Source organism: Garra rufa, chromosome 25 (assembly GCF_049309525.1).
Source record: "Garra rufa chromosome 25, GarRuf1.0, whole genome shotgun sequence".
In the NCBI taxonomy this organism is placed as follows: Eukaryota; Metazoa; Chordata; class Actinopteri; order Cypriniformes; family Cyprinidae; genus Garra; species Garra rufa.
The window spans coordinates 36,275,869-36,297,826 of NC_133385.1; the positions used below are offsets into that span (position 1 = coordinate 36,275,869).

At 40.0% G+C, this 21,958-nt stretch overlaps 2 protein-coding genes across 2 annotated transcripts in view; one reads left to right on the top strand and one right to left on the bottom strand.

Moving 5' to 3' along the window:
* Window positions 1–4,935, top strand: part of LOC141301483 (protein NLRC3-like) — an 8,807-nt gene extending 3,872 nt beyond the window's left edge. Inside the window, exon 4 of the mRNA XM_073831683.1 lies at window positions 3,966–4,935. Coding sequence (XP_073687784.1) covers window positions 3,966–4,935 — 970 coding nt within the window. The remainder of the gene's footprint in view (window positions 1–3,965) is intronic.
* A 2,586-nt stretch (window positions 4,936–7,521) lies between these two features.
* The window catches only part of cpne8 (copine VIII), a 90,349-nt gene continuing 75,912 nt past the window's right edge, over window positions 7,522–21,958 (bottom strand). Inside the window, exons 19-20 of the mRNA XM_073831793.1 lie at window positions 14,656–14,729; window positions 7,522–7,734 (exon numbers count right to left, since the gene is read on the bottom strand). Of these exons, the coding sequence (XP_073687894.1) occupies window positions 7,522–7,734; window positions 14,656–14,729 (287 nt within the window). The remainder of the gene's footprint in view (window positions 7,735–14,655; window positions 14,730–21,958) is intronic.

Genomic DNA, 21,958 nt, shown 5'->3' on the forward strand with positions numbered 1-21,958 from the left:
CGAAAAGACATGTGTGTATGCTTTTAAAAAAGATATATGTGACTACGTTATTAGCTGACTGAGTGCCTTGAGTGAGTCGGAGGAGTTTGCGCCCAGCCATGTTACACCAATCCAGTCAAGCAGATCTGAAATAGAGCTATATATTAGATCACTGGTGTAGGTGTGACTTCATCAGTGTTGTTAATCATCTGAATTATTCAAACCAACCAAGAAAAGGACATCATGGAAACTACTACTTGGAAATTGGCCTGGAACATCTGTATGGAATTTGCAGCATGTGCGTGACATGGCATCATGGGTACAGAATGAATCATGCATAGTTTCATTCTTGAGCAGGAACAGTATGCCAAAAAACATTTGTAGGTACAAGGAAACTATGAGGATTAGCAGGTTTGTTAGTTAGCTGGGTCAGAGTTGTTTGAAGAGGTGTTATTTAAATATAGATCCAAATCTGCTTCGTGGTAAAAAAATAACTTTTCTTTATTGCATTACATATATTGTTTATATACACATTTATAATAGATTTAATTGATATTATTATAGTTCCGACATTTTGGTGTTGGCAGCTGCTAAACATGTTGACTTGGCAAAATGTGAATGTTTTTACAGTATTTACTGTAAACTATTACCTCTTATAAAATCTTTTCACTTAGAAAAGAAGCCACTACCGCATAGTAATGGCCTAGCAAAGTTCCTAACCTAACCTTTGCCTAGAAATGACCCAAAACACCTTAATAACCATCAAGTAAGGTCTACATCATTTCAAACGATTAAAAAATGTCTTTAAAATGTTGAATTTATTCACTCATCAACAAAATTATTAAAGTTAAATAAAACACGTGAGACGTCATATTTTATTTTAACACTAAAATGTTAACAGGCAAGCATTTGTCATCATCAAAGTTTGTCTTCACATACATTCCTTTTGTAGTTTGTACTTGTCAATGTACCACATACTGATTTAATAAGATTCATCAAAATAATAGTCACTGTAGACTAAAGCATCTTCCGTTTTAAGATTACAAAATAAAACTCACAACAAAGTCTGTGTTTGAACAGTAGAGGGCAGTACAGGATCTTAATAAGGCTCACTGCATGAAGTTAAGACTGAGAAGATTTTTTTTATCATATTCCTAGGGTCAAGATAGGTCATACCTGATTTTGTTACTTTCACATGTTGGCTGTTCCTTTTTTTCAGCTTATATTGACATTTGTCTAGAGAACATGTAAAACTGTGAAATGAAGAATGTAACTTACTGGACTCAACACACAGAAAAATGACCCAGCATCATGAAGTGTTTCATTTGAATGTTTATTTATAAAATAAGAAAGGGGGCATAATTTCATTAATTTTGATTATAATTATTACAGCACATCATCAAGTCATTATCTGGTTGGTCATAACAAACCATTCTCCACAGTTTCTCATATGGAAACAATTATAAAATTGGACTTTGGTCAAAATTTGGGCCTTTTTTTATATATTGCATTGCCAGCTTGGGTGTATCTTGATAATAATTAACATTTTTAAATAACTATGTTCTTGCATTGTTAAGTGCTACACTTGATTTATTTGTGAGTGCATTTAATGCCAGACTACACTGATTTAACAGCACCTGCATGCATCTCATTCACAAAACCTTTTTATACTAGAGCAACTGCACAAGGAAAGTGTTTCAAAAAAAGAAATAAATGAAAAAATGCAACAATAGAATATCGTAAATTTGACATACCACAAATAAATGCTCTATTAAGGCAAACTTCATTTCTAAAACAAACAATCTATGAAATAAGTTTATTTCATTTAAAATACTGCTCATGCAAACATGATGCAGGCAATATTAAACTGTGAATTCATAAATAACAAAGGTAAACAATATCTGTGTTTATATGTGGGACTACTATTAGCCCACCTAAATTCATCTTAAACAGATTCTCACCAAAATGATCCAGGACTAACCAGTGCTGTACTAAAGAAAAATAAAAATATTAAACAACCTACACCCAACTAACACAACCTCGAACCCTTTGAGGTGTAATGAGCAGGTAAACTGGTCCTAACTAAGCAAACTGACACCTGTCACCACTTTCACAAATAAGGGTCATCACACCTGAGATTAAATGCACAATATCTGTTACTTGTAAACAATTCATTAGCCATGCAGTCAAAGTACTTTATTTTAAAACCAACAAGAAGTGTTCATCTCAAGGTCTAGCTGCAAATTTCTCATTCATGAATTATCATAGTCAATGTACAAAAAATCTACAGAAGTGGTTTGGTTTATAATAATGCTCAGTTTAATTTAACCATAAATGAGGAAGACTGAGTTGGCAATGCCTGAATCCATATGGAAAAAGCGTTCCCATCCCATACACGGTTAAATTTTGATGCATGTTTTCTGCATGATTTATAGAGATAATACAGCATAGATGCAGCGTGAGTGGGTGTGAGTTTGACGTTGACACACTGTCATGTTAAATAAATGAAGTCTTAGCTCTGTGCCTGTGTTTGAGTTATTTTTTCCCGGGGTTGCTGGGGTAAAGGCTCACTCGTGTTTTTTTCTTGCTGAAATATGAAGGGTTTGGAGCAGGAGCAGCACATCTGAGCTCTTGACACTGACTGGAGCTATCTCAAGAGACACGTTAAGTGCTGTCGGTAGCTTTTTTATTTTTGTTAAAGGCAGTTTAACCGGGTGTCACTGAGCATTGTTTGGTTGAGAACTTCTGATGGATTGAATTGTAAAAAATAACCAATTTCATTTTGTTCTTGATCCATGTGATATTTTGTAGGGTCATTCTACAATGCTGATGTCATTTCCAGCCCATCAATTCTAAATTAAACATACCATACAATCTTTATTTGTTATTTCACATTAATATTAAGTATTTATTTTGTATTAAAATTAAACTTGCTCTTCTGTTAGTGGTGTTAAACTAAAGTAACAGTTCACCCAACAATTTAATTTTGATGAAAATGTACTCACTCTTAGGCCAAATGACTTTGATGATTCTTTATCTGAACAGAATTTTGCATTACATTCTTTGCAATGAATGGATGCCATCAGAATGAGAGTCCAAACTGTTGATTAAAAACATTATTTACAAGTGTAAACAGTTCAAGACAGCTCTAAACAAATATGTTCGTAGACAGAGGAAAACAGGTGATGGACTTTTTCAATGAAGCAAGCAGTATTCCTCCATCATGTATTGGTATTTTAGCCAAAAGAGTTTTGTTTAAAACAAAACATCTTAATGTGTCAGGATTATGGACCTGTTGTCTTATTTTTGCCCCGTTGTTCCTCCTGTGTCTCCCATGCACATACAGTACAGACCAAAAGTTTGGACACACCTTTGAACCAAAGTTTTCTTTATTTTCATGACTATGAAAATTGTAGATTCACACTGAAGGCATCAGAACTATGAGTTAACACATGTGGAATTATATACATAACAAAAAAGGGTGAAAAAACTGAAAATATGTCATAGGTTCTTCAAAGTAGCCACCTTTGCTTTGATTACTGCTTTGCACACTTTTTGGCATTCTCTTGATGAGCTTCAAGAGGTAGTCACCTGAGATGGTTTTCACTTCACAGGTGTGCCCCGTCAGGTTTAATAAGTCGGATTTCTTGCCTTATAAATGGGGTTGGGACCATCAGTTGTGTTGTGCAAAAGTATATATAGTATAAATATATAGTATATATAGAATGAAATATTTTATAGAATTAAATATAATTCCACGTGTTAATTCATAGTTTTGATGCCTTCAGTGTGAATCTACAATTTTCATAGTCATGAAAATAAAGAAAACTCTGAATGAGAAGGTGTGTCCAAACTTTTGTCTGTACTGTATTTGGTCGTTTCTGTTCCTGTCCTTGTTATGTGTGATTATTAGTTGATTCCCTGCACCTGTCTAGTCCTTGTTACCCTGTTTAGGGGCAGTCTATCCTGTTTCCCATACTGCCTAGAGAAAGACTGTGTCCCCAAAAGCATCTCAGAGAGCCCGGAGGCTCTCAAATAACAACCCTCCCACCCTCTCCTGCCTTCTCCTCCGTTGTCATCTGGCAGCCCCTCCACTCACCCTCAGTCCTCCATCTGTGTGGTGAGTTTGCCGTGGGTCTGCCAATCTCCATCGGCGTTACGGCTGGAGGATCTCTCGTTTCCGCCTCAAGCCTCAGAGTCCCGGACTCTGCCTCGGCCTGTTTACCCAGCGGCTTCACCATGGCCCCTAGCTCCCTCCTCTCTGCCGCGGCCCGTAAGTCCACCAGCTCCATTGGGCTCCCTTGTCCCTGCGGCTCCGCTTTGGTTTGGCATCGTCCATCCTGCGCCTCGGGACTCCACTCCTATGGCTGCGCTTCGTTCCTCTGTCCCACAGGCTCCGTCACGGTTCTGCCATCCTTCCAGGTCCACCTTGGTCCTATGTCGGCTCCACCGCGGCCTCCAGGATCTACAGCTCTGTGTCGGTCACCAGTGCGACTTTTCTCCCTGTCACCCTGGATCTTCAGCTCTCCATCTCCACCTCGGGCTCCTCCACCACCGTTGGTCGGCCCCCTGGAGTCGTCAGCCCTGCCTCCTTCATGGCTCCTCCCTCTGTCAGCTCCACCGTGGGCCATCATTATGACTGTGGCCTGGGTTCCACCTGGCTACTTCTGCTCTAAGTCCCTCCTGTCATTTCCCTGGCTCCTCCCTCCATCTTATCTGCCCTGGTTCCTCCTGTTTCCTCCTTGGCTTCTTCCTCCATCATCTCCACCCTGGACTCCTTTCGTCATCGTCCTCCCGGACATTCGTCCTCCTCCTGAGCTTCCGCCCAAGTTTCCACTCATGCCTCCTTCTGTTGGTGTTTACCCCCATTGGTGTTTTGCCCTGTTGTTTCTCCTGTGTCTCCAATGCCCATATTTAGTCCTTGATGTTCCTGTCCTCGTTATGTGTGATTATTAGTCGATTTCTTGCACCTGTCTAGTCCTTGTTACCCTGTGTATAAACATCCCATTCTGGTTATTGTGTCTTTGTCGGGTCTACAAGTCATAAACGTGTGTCATTCCTGTTCCTGTTGTGGATTATCCTTTGTGTTTTCTTTTTTAAAGACTGTTTCGTTAACTCCCTGTCTCCAGTGTGCTTTCTGATTGGGTATTTGTGACATAATGATGGAAATGTTCCATACAAACACCCAGATTTTCTCTTCGTAAGACATTAATGAATGGAGTGGAGTGGTGTGGAGTACTTGTGGATTATTCTGATGTTTTTATCAGCTGTTCAGTCTCTCATTCTGACGGCACCCATTCACTGCAAAGGTATTCATTGGTAAGAAAGTGATGTAATGCTACAATTCTCCAAATCTCACCTACATCTTGGATGGCCTGAAAGTGAGTACATTTTTAGCAAATTTTATTTTTCAGGTGAACTAAGATAAATAGGTAATAGGAACCATTCAAATCACTGCCAAATTGCATGATTAATTACAAGATGCATTACAAAAATGCTAGCATTGATCAAATTGTTAATTATCAATATATTAAAAATAAGTGTTAACAACATATCTAAAATGCATACCAGAATAAAACCTCTTGCATTAAAGATTTTTTTAAATATCATTCATACAAGTTAAACTAAACTGATTTTAAATTTCCAAAGGAATAGTGTATAAATATTGACTTTTTGTTGTCAAAAGGCAAAAGCATCTGTCACCACAATTGTAGAATGACCTAAAGAACAAATCTCATTGCTCTGAACCCAGAATAACAGCATGTACCTCAAACTGCATGCAATTAAGACTAATGATTACAAACGCAAACAAAACACGCCATTAGTGTGGTGCATGCTTCAAAGCATATGCTACTTCTGTGCTTGGATATAGATATTGAGAGCAGCTACAGTTCTGTCTGTACAGGAACAGTTCCCCCAAAAATGAAAATTCTGACATTTGCTCAGTCTCATATCATGACAAACCTATTTGTTCTTTTTTTTTCAGTGGAAAAAATAAACATTTAGCACAAAGTTCATGCTGCTCTTTTCAATACAAGGTAAGTATATAGGTACTAGAGTTGTCAAGAATGTTTCCATGTCCACAATTTTCCCATTGATTTGGGCTACTAAAGTGGTATATTTCAAATCTGCTAAATTGGAACAACTAATTTTGTATTTAATGCACTTTAATTGTGCGGAGGTAGTGCTGAATTCCAGCTAAAGACACACTTAAGTTTATTTAATTGTGCTAAAGTGGAACTATTACAAGTATATTTAGGTGCACTTTAAATATTTTGCATTTAAAGACTAATATTATTTAAAGATCATACAATCCTCATATTCTGGGCTTAAAATTGTACATTGTGCACAAGTAGTACCCTAAATAAATTTAATTTACGTCAGCGATATGTCAGTAAATATGTAAACAGATTTAAACTATACTAAGTATAAAAATCTTATTTAATTTTTAATGTATCACTTTTTTACTAGGGTAAGAACATAGGTTTTATTTGTAATAATAACTAACATAGCACAAGAATGTTCAGAAAAGTTTTTGCGGTAAACTAATAAAAACAATTTTAGGTCTTGTTTACATAACATAAAATAATGTTCCCAGAGTGTTGCAGAGAGGTTTTTTTTTTCCTTGTGACAACCCTAATGAGAATTTATACAAATTGTTTCCTAATGTTTTTTATTTTTTATTTTAGAACCATAAAGTCTGTTAAATGTATGTTTCCTTTTTCAAAATCATAAATTATATTTTGCTAAATTTGCTCAATGATGGACATTTGTGTAATCAATTTTTAATCAAATTTAGAATTTGAGATCTCTGTCAAAATGTGCAATAATAAGTACAAATCTTAATCATATGTGTTAGAATGACGTGAGGATGAGTAAATAGTGGCAAATTTTTCATTTTGGGTGAACAGTTCCTTTAACGTAGAGTAAGGCTTTTCCTGTTAAATTTCTGTGCTGTGCTAATGCCGCGAAAGCCAAGCACAAATTCTTTACAGTTTGAGGCAGTCAAATGACCAAGAACATAGAATACTGAAATAGTAAAATAATTTAAAGCGAACACTGTACAATTAAATGAAAACCAAGGCCTCGCACATCTGCGTGGAAGTTTCTCTCACATTTCTACTGAGGTTGGAATCATGCTTATTCTAAAATCACACTCGCTCTATTTACAACGTCATGTAATAAAATGAGTAAATTTCATTGTTAAGCAGCTTTCATGAGGTACAAAAAAACATCCATTTGTAAAAAACGGTACAATTGTAAACGTCTGCAGAAGTTCGTCAGACATGAGAACAGGAGATAGTATGTGAGACAGAGACTATGAAGTCATATCTGATGTTTGACTGACTGAAGAGGCCACTCGATACTTTAAAACAGTCTGAAACGCCTTCTGAAACCTCAGCGCCGCGCGTAAAGCTCCCTAACGTCACCCTACATACTGAAAGACAGCGTGTAGAAGGGCAGCGTTTCACTCAGACAGGCCATGTGTGATCCTGAGAGTGACAGTGAACCGAAGAGAGGATGTACGGTTTGTGCGATGGCTCAGATTTGCGTCTGCAGCGCGTGGACGGGGTGGACGAGTGTCGATGGAGGTTTGGAGGAGGTGGAGTGGGACGAGTGCTGAGGTTTGATACCTCTGCTCCTCATGTACTGGAGGAACTGATCTGGGATTTCCGCAAGAACGTCTTTGGCAAGACGGGCCATGCTGAGGATGTGATTCCCTCTGCGATCGATGTAGTCTCGGAAAGGGACGAACTGAGGAGGAATCAGAGAGAGATTTAGGAGGAATATGCTGTTGATCACTCAAATCAGTGATCAGTGATGGGAACAAATTTAGAGAAATGTTGCATCAGTTGTTCTGCAGTGAATGGGTGCTGTCAGAATGAGAGTCCAAACAGCTGATAAAAACATCACAAGTAATCCAAAACACATTTCAGTCTATCATTTAACAACTTGAAAAGTAGTGTGATTTTAATCAACAAATCCATCAAGACGTTTTAATGGGAGACACTGCAGGCAAAAACTGTGTTTTTTCAAGCACCTATCAAGTTCGAGATTTTGGGCTTTTTGTTTTTTTCATAGTGTTTTTTTCAGACTAGTGGAAAGAAAACACCCAAAAAACACTGTTAAGTATTTCTTTTATAGCACTTTATCTATTTGTGTCAAAGGAGTTCAATTACAATACATATTTTTAAAGGCTGTTTTCTCAAAATGAGTTTTTTCTTCTACACTGAGCCATACATCTCCACTTCAGTAGCTCTTACACACACCAAACTTTACATTTTTATTCTTGTCTATAGCCTTAAGGTTTTTACAGAGCAATTTGTTCATATATAATTTGCTTGATTTTTATACAACATTTTATTCCCCAAAAATATAGTGTTTCCTGTCTGAAAAAATGAGATACCAAAAATCCTCTCTATAACTTTTGACTCTAATATGTCAAAAAAAATCAAACAAGAATTTTAAAACTGACTTTATCCAGTGTTTAGATTTCTGTATTTTAAACTTATGCAAATTAGCACATATTTCATTAAATAATGCATCATTTGCATATTTAGACCTAACATTTTAGAAAACTTGTAATACAAAAAATTTTTGCTTTTCAACTGGGTAAGTAGTAAGGTGATAACTATTAATTATTTTTTGCCGTATTTAAGGGTAAAAAATTAATTGTAAAACATTATTTGCTTTACAAGTTTTCTAAAATGTTATGTCTACATATGCAAATGAGGCATTATTTAACGAAATCTGTGCTAATTTGCATACATTTGTAGTACAAAAATCTAAACACTGGATGAAGTCAGTTTCAAAATTCTTGTTTCCATTTTTTGACATATTAGAGTCAAACATTTTTACAGAGGTAATTTCATCAAATGAGGAAATCTCTTTTCGTCACTCCATAATTCAGAATAAACTTAGAACAGACAGAAAACAATATATTTTTTTAAACATTTTTGGGGAATAAAATGTTGTAAAAAATCAAGCAGATTACATATGAACAAATCCCTCTGTAAATACTTTCAGGATATAGGCTGGGAAAAAAATGTAGAGTTTGGTGTGTGTAAGTGCTGCTAAAGTGGCTCAGTGTAGGAGAAAAAACAGCGTGTTTGCCTGCAGTGTCTCCTCTTAACTTTAATCCGTCACTTCTTGCCAAAATATGAGCCTATAATCCATAATAACTTTTCTTCCAGTGAAAAAGTTGTACCGTGAAAAACTCAACAGTTTGCAGTTAAAAACTGTTTGATGATGGATTTGTTTCTTACTAGTGCTGTCACTTGCTCTTAAAATACTCCGTCATTTTTGTTCATACAGATAAAAGTTATACATCTTTTGAATCTGTAAAGACTCTACGTTTATTTGTGTGCAATCACAATAACGACGGAACGTTGCACTTTTGTAAAATAATTAAAGCAAACAAGATGCACTTTCTGCCTGCTGTCAGAGTTCTACCACAGCCAGATCTACAAACCACACCCCCTGAAGACACACACACACACGTTCCCAGTCACCTGACTTTTGATTACACACCTGATTCCACTTACCACACCTCTATAAATACCTGGACTTTTCATTTCACCGGCGTCTGGTCTACAGATCACATCCCTAGCGATCGCTGCATCTCCATGACTGCTTTGGACTCTGTGTTTCCCCGTCAACTCTGTTGGATCTACTTACCTGTGCAATTGAACTTATCAGATAAGAATACTCACCTCAAACCTGCTACAGATTACTTATCGTTCTGTCAATAAACTTACCTTTGATGTTTTATACTTACCTCCGTCTCTGCCTCCATATATGCTGTGACAGAAGAACAGACCTACAACAACAAAATGGACAACGAAGAAGCACCCGCACCAGATCAACTCACTGAACTTATCAAGGCCTTCAAGGCGGCACTAACACCACCTCCCATCTGCCTCAGGAAGTCCCATGGCTCTACCTTCTCTCAGGAGAAGCGGCTGAGTGCAGCGGTTTTTTGCTTCAAGTCCAACTATACATCAAGATGCAACCACAGCAGTTCACCACCGAGGATTCAAAGGTAGCATTTCTCATTTCTTTACTTTCCGGAAAAGCTCTTCAATGGGCTAAGTCAATATGGAAGGTCGATACTCCCATAATCCGATCCTTTGAACAATTTACATGTCACTTTTCTGAGGTTTTCAGCACAACCACTGATGTACTCACCGTCTCTGATCAACTGTTCCGGCTACCACAAGGTTCATATTCCATTCATGAATACACGCTTCACTTCCGGACGCTGGCGGCTAGCGGGTGGAATGAGATCTCACTGCTGGGTGCCTATAGGCAAGGTCTCCACCCAGACAATCGCGCCACTATGGCGATCTATGATGATTCCATCGGGTTGGAGGCTTTCCTACAGCGTGCTATGAGGGTATCCCAGCGTCTAGCAGCCTGCCAGCCACCTGAAACTGCTCCTCAGTCTGCTACGGTGGCAGCTTGCTCTCCAGTATCAGAACCCATGCAAATCAACTCTACATGCCTATCATGGGCGAAACGCCAACGTAGAATCAAGGACAAACTCTGCCTATATTGTGGAAGATCTGGTCATCTTCTCCGGACCTGTCCTGTCAGACCCCTGCGTCCAGTGGTGAGTACTATCCAATCAGACATCAAAACTGCTCATCTGACTTTAATCCCTGTGATTGTTTCACCAAGAACAAATCAAATTTCTGGTACTGGAGAATTCAACCAACAACATCATCCTAGGACGTCTGTGGCTCCATCGACACCATCCGGAACTCCGCTGGGACCCCTGTGACATCATCGGTTGGAGTAAGCATTGTCTTAAGAACTGTTTTACTCGCTTACCATCTGCAGTTTCAGCTCCTTTGGCCGTTGCATCCACCAAAATTGAAAGCCCAGATACTGTGAGTATGGTAGAAATCCCAGCGGAGTACATGGACTACTCGGATGTGTTCAGCAAGCAAGCTGCCACCCATCTTCCTCCCCACCGGCCATGGGACTGTGCCATCGATCTGCTACCTGGTGCTCAATTACCTAAAGGACGCATCTACCCACTGTCCAACCCGGAGCGCCAGGCGATGGAGGAGTACATCCAGGAAGCATTAAAGCAAGGTTTTATTTGACCATTCACCTCACCAGCTGCTTCAAGCTTCTTCGTGGGTAAGAAGGATGGAGGTCTACGCCCCTGTATTGATTACCGACTGCTTAATTCCCAGATCATTCAACAACCATACTCTCTTCCACTCGTTCCTGCCACCCTCGAGGAACTCCGTGGGGCTCACATCTTCTCCAAGCTGGACCTGCGGAGAGCGTATAACCTCGTTCGTATTCGTGAGGGAGACTAGTGGAAAACCGCCTTTATAACACCTACTGGCCGCTATGAATATCTGGTGATGCCGTACGGTTTGTCCATCATCAGTCCCTCGGTCTTCCAAACGTTTATGAACAAGGTGTTCCGGGAATTTTTGCACAAGTTTGTGGTTGTCTACATTGACGACATTCTAATTTATTCCCGGAACCATTCCGTCAGGTCCTTCAAGTCCTACGTCAACACCAATTATACCTAAAGCTTGAGAAATGTGAGTTCCACAAAACTAGAGTGCAGTTCCTGGGTTACAGGCTTAACCCACGTCAAGCCAGATGGGCTTTGTTTTTCACCCGCTTCCAATTCAAGATTAACTACCGTCCTGGATCCAAGAACATACCAGCTGATGCATTATCCAGACAATTCTCCAATGAATCATCTACCGAACCCGAAAACATCATACCCACAGATCTAATTGTTAGCCCCATCCAGTGGGACATCGACACCTGGATCCAAGAAGCCACTCTCCAAGAGCCTGCTCCGCCGGAATGTCCAGAAGGCAAGATCTACGTTCCCAGCTCCTAACGTCAACACCTTCTGGACACAGTTCATCAATCTCCGGGCTCTGGACACCCAGGTAGCAGACGGACCCTCTCGCTCATCCAAACTCGTTACTGGTGGTCCAGTATGAACCGTGATGTCACCAGGTACGTCCAAAGCTGCTCAGTCTGTGCTTCCACTAACACTCCTCGTCATCTGCCCAGAGGAAAGCTGGTGCTACTACCCATTCCACAAAGACCCTGGTCCCATCTCGGGGTAGACTTTGTGACGGATCTCCCGGACTCAGAAGGTAACACCTGTGTGCTGGTAATAGTAGACCGTTTCTCGAAGGCCTGCAAGTTTATCCCCTTGTCAGGCCTACCCACGGCAATGGACACCGCCGAGCTACTATTCCAGCACGTATTCTGTCACTTCGGTCTCCTCGAGGAGATTGTGTCGGACCAGGGTTCAAAGTTCATTTCCCATGTCTGGAAAGCAATCTTCAAATCACTTGGTGTTTATGTCAATCTCTCCTCAGGAGACCACCCTCAAACCAACGGCCAGACTGAGAGAAAGATCCAAGAGCTTGGGCGTTACCTCCAGTCATACTGTTCAGCAGACCAACACAGCTGGAGCAGGTTCCTCCCGTGGACCGAGTATGTGCAGAACTCCCTACGCCAGGACACCACAGGACTAACACCCTTCCAGTGCATACTCGGTTTTCAGCCTCCACTGTTCCCCTGGACGGAGGAACCCACGAATGTTCCAGCTGTCGACTACTGGTTTCGAGAGAGCGAGAGAGTGTGGGACTAAGCTCACCGTCACCTCCAACGAGCCATCAGACGCCACAAGGAATTCGCCGATACGCGTAGAGGACCAACTCCATCATACCAACCTGGAGATAAGGTTGGGTTATCTACGAAGGACATTAGACTGAGGTTACCTTGTCGGAAGCCGAGTCCCCGCTACATCGGTCCATTCGAGGTCCTGAGGCAGATCAACGAAGTGACATATCAGCTTCAGCTCCCGCCCAGGTACAGAATCCATCCCACATTTCACGTTTCTCTCCTTAAACCCTATTTTCCCTCTGCCACAGAGAACCCTGGAGCTGAAGCTGAGCTTCCTCCTCCTGAGATCCTGGATCAACCCTCCGTCTACAACGTATGAGAGATCCTGGATTCCCAACGTTGAGGTAGTCACCTGGAATACCTCATCGACTGGGAGGGGTACGGACCAGAGGAAAGATCTTGGGTTGCCAGAGACGATATCCTCGATCCCCAACTTCTGACAGACTTCCATCAAAGCCACTCAGAGTGTCCTGCCTCTCATGGTCGAGGTCGTCCTCGACGTCGGAGAGGAGGGGGTAATGTCAGAGTTCAACCACAGCCAGATCTACAAACCACGCCCCCTGAAGACACACACACACACGTTCCCAGTCACCTGACTTTTGATTACACACCTGATTCCACTTACCACACCTCTATATATACCTGGACTCTTCATTTCACCGGCGTCTGGTCTACAGATCACATCCCTAGCGATCGCTGCATCTCCATGACTGCTTTGGACTCTGTGTTTCCCCCGTCAACTCTGTTGGAACTACTTACCTGTGCAATTGAACTTCTCAGATAAGAATACTCACCTCAAACCTGCTACAGATTACTTATCGTTCTGTCAATAAACTTATCTTTGATGTTTTATACTTACCTCCATCTCTGCCTCCATATATGCTGTGACACCTGCCTCTGTGAACTTGAGCACGAAACTCCTAAACTCTGTGTATACTTGCCTTACAGACATGAAAACTATATCTCTAGAGAGTGAAATGTCTACTTTTAAATCAACCAATTAAAATACACTCTTAAAAATAAAGGTGCTTCACAATGCCACAGAAAAACCTTTTTGTTTAAATTGTTCCATAAAGAATCTTTAACATCTAAAGAACCTTTCTGTTTCACAAAAGGTTCTTTGTGGCAAATAAGGTTCTTCAGATTATAAAAAGATAAGCAAGAAATGGTTCCTTAAAGAACCCTTGACTTAATGGTTCTTTGACAAGGTCGCCGACTTCATCTCTTAAGCCGAAAACAAAGAAAGCACTAGTTTATCAATGGATTATTAAAACATTAATGCAGTCTCCTTGCTGTTTTTCCCTGACACATTCATAATTATTACATCTGCCGGTGTGCTGTGGCTTTTTTTTTTTGTGTGCGCTTGAGCGCTTATTAGGCTATGTAGGCAATTAATAGTTCATTATTATGATTTATATGGCTTATAAATAAACATGTGACTAATAGTCAACTAATGCTTAAAATGAACAACTACTAGTTGACCACAAAAATCTTTAGACGAGGGCAATCCTGTTTCTTACAAACACAGCTTTTGGCTTTAAGATGTTAATTAATGGTGTGGATTACTTGTGGCTTATTGTGATGTTTTTATCAGCTGTTTGGACTCATTCTGATGGCACCCATTCACTGCACAGGATTCACTGCTGAGCAAGTGATGTGACACTAAATTTGTCAAAATCTGATGAAGAAATGAAATGTTCCTTTTTGTGTGTACTATTTCTATAAGGATGAAACTATTTTTATACCTTTTAAAATATGATGATCATAAGCTAAACATTTATTTTCAGTTCTGTACACTTGCCTGCTCAGCCTCCGTTCATTTACTGTAAACATTTTCCCATTTGCCTTTACCACACACACTGACAGACAAGTCAATATAATTGTCTGTGATCATCAATGCTACAGATGCTGTAGACATTAGGTTGAAAATCGCCTGGAATATTGCCTTACTATTTATGTCCACAGATATATAATACAAGGGGCTGGAAAGCTCACCTGCACGATGTCTCTCTCCGCGAAGCGACCCCTGGATGATATCCTGACCTCATCTCCGTCTAGTTCAATCATCTCTATCAAATGGAAGAAAATGCCACAGGAAAAACGATCATGTGGTGCTCAGATTCAGCTCAGGCTATTATAGTCAAGTGTGCTATCATTGGATTTCATATGAGTTCAAATACACCCTTTAATGTAGCCGCTATGAAATGAGTTCAAAGAGAAAATCATGACTGCTGTGAGATAACGAGAACACAGGGAGCTGCATGTAAATGAGGTTTTATCTTCATTAAAGGAAAAAAAATATCAACCTTTATACAAATTGCAAGTCCAGAAGAGACCATGGTTTACTTTTTTTTAAGTGTAACATTAAAGCGCAATTTAATGAAATACTGGATTTGTCTTGGTCTGGTCAAATAAAACAGAATCAAGACTATGTTTGTTGACATAACCTAAGAACAGTTAAAATTGTGAAAGTGGAAGTTTAGGTGCTCAGTAAATCAGTAAATTAGACAATAAATCCAAGAAATTAGTATATTACTTACTTGTTAATATTTGTGTTATTTTTTATGGTAAAATATGTATTCACAAGATGATATAATTAGAAAATAAACCAAAATTTTATATATTTAGCACATTGCTTTATGACTCATTGTGTGTGACTCATTTGCATCTAAGCATATTTGTTCTTTGGAGAACAAATTTAAGTTTTCTTAAAAGCTTATTTTTATGTATATATGTATTTATTTATATATATTTTTCTTTTTTGTGAATATTTTTGTGTTGAGGGAGTTTCCACTAAGGTAAATTTGTCATTCATTGTCATTCATCATTTTTGTTTGTAGACCTAAATTCTAAAATTTTTACACTAATTAATTTTTTTTTTGGTTTTGTTTTTATAAACCAGTTTATAAAGTTAGTTAAGGCCTTCACCCTCTTTTACACCAGACCTCTGACACTTAAGCCTTGTTTACACTTGGTATTAACATGCGTTTTGGTCAATCTGATTTGATTCCCATTAAACCTGGTTTTAATCCGTCTCTTTTGTCCACCTTTGACCGCAAAGTGCTGGGTAGTAACTGATTAAATGTAATCTGGATTACGTAATCAGATTCCAAAAATTAAGTACTTGTAATTAGTGAGTACATTACATTTTTGAATGCTTGTAATCAGATTACAGTTACTTTTTTATGGATTACATGATTACATGTTATTCACACAATGGCAGTAAATGATTAATTTTTTTATCGATTCTAGAAATTTCGCCAAATTTATTTTAACTCCGATAGACTTTGAGCGTGGCGTTATTTTCGTACGTTTAAAACAAGGATTCCCAAACATTTTTGTCACAGCTTAAAATAAAAGCGTTATTTAAAATATCTATGAGGAAGTTAATATTTAAATAATTGAACAACTCATTTACATGTTTCTCTGATGTTGGTTATTGGTCACATTAATTTACAGGTAAACAAATTAAATACTGATATTTTTAATGTTAAAGTGCTTAAATTAAGATTGAATGAATTATTACGGTTTTATCAACTTATTGCATTTTATGATGTTAACATCAAAAAGCGGAATATATATATTTTTTGTTTAATGATAAGTTTATAACAAGCTTGATAAAAAGTAATCTAAAAGTAATCAATTACATTACCTAAAATGAGTAATATAGTACAGTAAGTAATCTATCCAGCTCTGTCAACCACTTTCCTTATTTCTTTGAGGCGAGGGTCTACCGGTGGGTGTATGTATGGACTTTTCTGATCTTTCAGACTGTTAAGAGAACATTGTGCTTTTAAATTTTTTTTTCAGTACATGCATTTGGTTGAATGTATTTAACGCTGTCTACTTGTGATTAGTTCAACAAAAACTGATTTGCTTACATACATAGTGGGAGACACTCCAAAACCATTCCCAAATGTTTACATATGTTAGTGCTATTTGTTGACTGTTATGCTAATGCTGTCCACAAAAACAAACAAAATATGAAATCTCCATCAGATGAGGCAGTGCTGACCCTTATCAAAAAAGTACACTACACGCTTATTTTATTAAATATACTTAAGGAAAGTTCAAGTATATGTTTAAGTATACTTTATGTAGTAAGTATACAAATATCAGTGTACTAGTAGTATACTTTAAAATGTACTATTTCAATACTACCTTGGGACTATTTTGGCTCACTTTCTAGTATATAAAACTATACTTTTAAGTATGCTTTAAATATAACAGTAAACTTTAAGTACACAACTGGTTTACATCTGTTTTTAATTTGTACTGCAAGTATACTAAAAGTAAGGTAGACTTTGAAGTATAGTCTCAGTAAACTACTAGTTTAGCAGTTTTATACTGCAAGTACTCGTAATTTTTCTTTAAGTGAACTTTACATCATACTTTAAGTATACTACTATGTCCCTATTTAAGTATTAAATTGTATATATTTTGTTATAAGAATATTTAAACATACAAAACATCAAAAGATAGAACAGGGCGTCTGCTTGTAAACCAAAAAAAAAATTCTAACTTCATGCATTCTTTTTTTATAAACACTTGAATGTGGGTAAGTTTCATAAATTAAGAATAAATAAATAAACAAACAACATTTTGAACAAAAAGCTAAAAAAAAAAAGACTATGAATTGGATTTATGATAATAAAGCATAGATGGAGTTGATCCAACACCCCAAAGCTCGACAGTCATCATTACCTCTTCATGGGTCGACATTTTGTTCCATAACGTTAAACATTTTTACGTATCTATGGTTCCCTTCCGGAGGGAACTCTACGCTGCGTCCTGGCGGACACTATGGGAACTGCCTTCAGCGTGACCGGTTCTGAAACGAGGTATAGAATAACGACAGTGAATTTGACACTGGCCGGCGCCAGCCCGTGACGTCATCAGCAGGTGCCTGAGAGCACAACACCATCTTTTTGTCTTCAGAGTCCTTCGTTCTAGCGAGTGAGTATAACGATGCCTAGAGGTAAACTATTTAGGAAGTGCGCGGATCCGTGTCAGAGAAATCTGACACCTGATGACGCGCACGACCTCTGTGTAATGTGTTTGGGTGTTGAGCACGCGCGCTCCGTTCTTGAGGGAACGGAGTGTGTCCATTGCGAGGGTTTCTCCATGAAGAAACTCCGCTCTCGTCTGGCCCTTTTTTCGAGGGAATCGGGCCATCCATCTGCCCCACGCGGCTCCGGCCCCGCGGCAGCTGAGGCTGCTCGGCGGCTGAGGTCCTGGGGATCTCAGGTGGAGCTGGCTGACGAGTTTGAGAGAGGAGTAACTCTCTCGCGCCCGTCAGCCAGAGATGAGGAGGCGCTGCTAGCGGAAGATGTGTTGTCTCTCACATCTTCCGATCCTGCAGCGAGTGCTCTGCTGGCTTCAAGCCAGGGCGAGCAGGAGGCTGAGATGGAACAAGATGATATCTCTGAGTCCATACAGCCTCCTTGCCCCGCATATGAGGAGCTGATGTCTGTCATGGACCGCGCGGCTACCCGTTTAGATCTACAGTGGAAGCCCGCTAGGGAAGAGGCCGCTCTGGGCAGACTGGACGAGCGGTTTCTTCCCGGCTACGACAAGCCAGCTCCCGTGAGCCTCCCATTCCTTCCCGATCTCCATAAAGAGATCGAGAAGGCATGGGACAGGCCATATTCGGCCCGCATTCACTGACATCAGCATGTGAATTATGCTGATGTCGAGGGAATGCTGGAGCACGGATATGCGTCGATGCCCCCCATCGAGCAGACATTCGCGAACTATCTCTCGGGGGGAGGGACATCGACCCTGAAGGCTCCGACCCTGCCTTCCAAGCTGCTTAAAGAAACATCGCGGTTGAATGGCAGGGCATATGCGGCAGCGGGCCAGGCTGGTGCTGCTCTGCACACTGTAGCGGTGTTGCAGGCGTACCAGGCTGACCTGCTGAGAGATCTGGACCGTGGTCTGGGGCTTTCCCCGGAGGAGGTGGCCGAGCTGCGCCGCACCACAGACCTCTCTTTGAGGGCCACCAAGCAGACAGTGACCGCTGTGGGCAGGTCCATGTCGGCTATGGTGGCCACAGAGAGACATCTGTGGGTGAACCTGGCGGACATCGAGGATAAAGAAAAACGTTTTCTCCTCGATGCGCCGGTTTCGCCCTCTGAGTTATTCGGCACATCCGTCGAGGCGGTGGTCGAGAGATTCAGAGCGAAGGCGCTCTCGGCGGCGTTCAAGTCATGCATTCCTCGCCGGTCCACGCCCCCACCCGAACACCGGGGAAAACCGGGCCCGTCCTGGTTCAGGGATGACCAGAGACGAGGCCAGGTCGCCAGTGTGGCCACTCGGGGCCCTCCCCCAGGGAGGAGTCGGTCCCAGAGGAGGCGTGATGCGCGGCATAGGAGAGGGGATCTACGGAAACGATCCAGCGCCACCGTAGCGGCAGGCCTGGGGCGGGCACCTAGAGTCTCCTCTCCGGTGCCCCTCACTTCCGTTCGGCCACCTGCCCTTTCCTTTCCCCCTCACAAGACTCTGGGGCTGGGCCAATGATGATATCTCAATCTGATGGCCCAGCAGGTGAACAATAAAGACACTTTTAATAAATAAAAATGTTCAAATATGTATGTGTATGTTTCCTTTTTTCTGCCAGCTTCGCTTGGGTGATTTTTATTGCAGTGTTTGAGCTCTTCTTGAGCTCTACTGCCACCAAGTGCCGAGTGTAGCCAGGTCTCCCCTCGTTTAAAAGGAAAAACAGTGTGCAGAGACCTCCACTCGTGGAAAACCCCTCCTGGGTTAAGCGTTGTCAGGTTTAAAAAAAAAAAAAAAAAAAAACCTCCGCTAAGAGTAAGCTTGGTACAGAAATGATCTAACATACATATACATACGAATATGTAAAAAAAAAAAAAAAAAAAAGCCCCGCTTTGAAGTTGAAATCTTATATATTTAGCTGATAGGCCCTTTCTGGGCCTCGCTAAATTATTTTCCATTTCGTGACTAAAACCCAATCTGCCAGAACTGAGTGTAGCAGGCCTAGAAGGCATCCTCTCTGTGAATCCTCTATATGAGAGACATATAAAGATAAATACTTCTTAGCGCTGAATGTAGCCAGGTCATTCTCAGACCTCCATTCATGAGAGCTTTTTTACTGGGTCGAGTGTTGCTAGGCTCCCTCTATGTGAGGTATTTCTGTTAAGCCTCCACTTCCCAGAAATGCAGGCCGAAAAACATAAGGTTAAAGGCAGCTTGTGAACCCTTTTCATGGACCTGTCACTACAAGCGTTGAGTGTAGTAAGGCCTCCCTTCCTTGAGAGGGCGTGTATACCAAGGCCTCCACTCGATAGAGCTTCCTCAGTTGAGCGTCGTCAGGCTTGTTACGTTCGAGAGAGCTTGTAACCATTAAAGCCTCCCTCACTGAAAGCTCCGCTTCCGGGTTCTGCTATCGCCCGGGAATAATACAGGTGTCTTCCTCGCGAAACGCTTAGAGCACCTTCTCAAAACCACGTTAGTGGTGTCTGCTCACACAACGGTTTTGAGCATTCCCTAAAATCCACACGAGTGGTAAGTGCACTACAAAAATAGGCACTTTACTAAAATCCATATTTATGGTAAGGATCCCTCCCGTAAAGGCAGGGTCCTTCTTCAAATCCCTCACGGGTTGGACCACGCAGGATAATCCTCCGTGCCCATTCTTCGAGTTGGTTCCAAAACCTTTAAGTTTTTTCAACTCCTTTGATAAGCACAGTGTAATAGGTCTCCCCTCTGTCACAGCCAACAGTACTGAGACCTTCACTCTCACAGTTATAGCAGCTAGCAGGCCCATGAGTGCCTCGCTGACTATTTTTTGGGGGAAGTGCAGTCTTCCACTCACCAAAAACTAGTGTTGTAGGCTTCTCTATGGAAGTAAAATACTGAAAAATGTTTTTGAAGCAAAACAGGGTGCTGTATAGCACTAACTGAAATAAAATGCATCGTATTAACAGTGCTTGCATTTTAAGGTTGTGCAATTCAACATTGGTGGATATTTAGGCTGTGAATTTTTCAAGTGGAAACATAAAATTTCATTTGTAAAATTTTCAATGTTAATAATACAGATTATTTTAAAATACGACTTTTACAATTGCATTGTTTACAATTTCAATATTAAATATTCATACTATTTTAAAATACAAATTTATCAATTGCACTGTTCAAAATTTCAATACTAAATAATTTCAATACAACCTTTGATACTTCACAGGACATTTCGGTGCGTATTATTTCGCTTCCAATAATTCACCGATTCAAACTCGCCAAGCAATTCGATGCTACACATCCGGGTATGGCAGGAAGAGCAATTGAGCATTGATACAAAATCGACGTCTGTTGCTTTCCGTTTCACCAGCAGATGGTGAAAGCGAGTCTTGCTGAGACCATTTCGGTCCGGTCCGTGTAAGTTTTATTCATTTGATTTTTTATTTTAAATTAAATAAGCATAAATAAGAAAACGGCTCCTTCATTAGTTTTTTCATTTGTTCAGAAAACGAAAAACCGGTGACTCCATCCAGAGCCATAGAGACCCCATCCATTGTTCGTTCAACAAAATAAAAGACCGTTGTTTATTTATTTTAATTCTTTTGCAGTCTTTAAAACAACAAACATACAAGTGCAATAACATTTATTACATCAAAATATAATATAACTAAGACAGTTAAAAATAATAATAATACAATTGGAAAAGCAATTACAAAATCACATAAGAAATGTACATAAGAAGAAAATAGTTACAAATTATTCAAGCAATAGATTTAAGGCTTTAAAATAATTTACAGCTTGTGTCGCGTTATTTCTTGATTTTTTTTTTAACGATCGCATATACCTGGCTGTTTCTATTAAAAGGAGAGTCAACAAGATAGTCCTCTGACTAGGCTTTCTTCTTTAACTCTTTTCACAGAAATATTTATTTCATAAATATTAATCTGCACCCAGCATGTTTTTTTTTTTTTTTTTTAATCTGAGTATCTTTTAGACATTAAAGTTTAGACATAGACATACTCAGTTTTGGACAAGCGATGGTAAGTGCAAATACTGTAATGCCTAGATGCTCAAGTAAAATGTTGACATCAGCTAGATAAAAATAACACTTTAAAAAGTCGCTTTTCACGGTGTTCCATACAGCACGAGCAACAGCTTGCCAGACGAGCGATTCAGCGAGATGACTGACAGGACCATAGAGGAGGCAGAAACCAAGAGCGCAAAGTGAACTTTTGTTAATTAAGAAGAAAATATAGGTGGCTGCAGGTAATATACATATACCAGTATAGCCACAGAAACGTTTTATTTTGCTGAGATT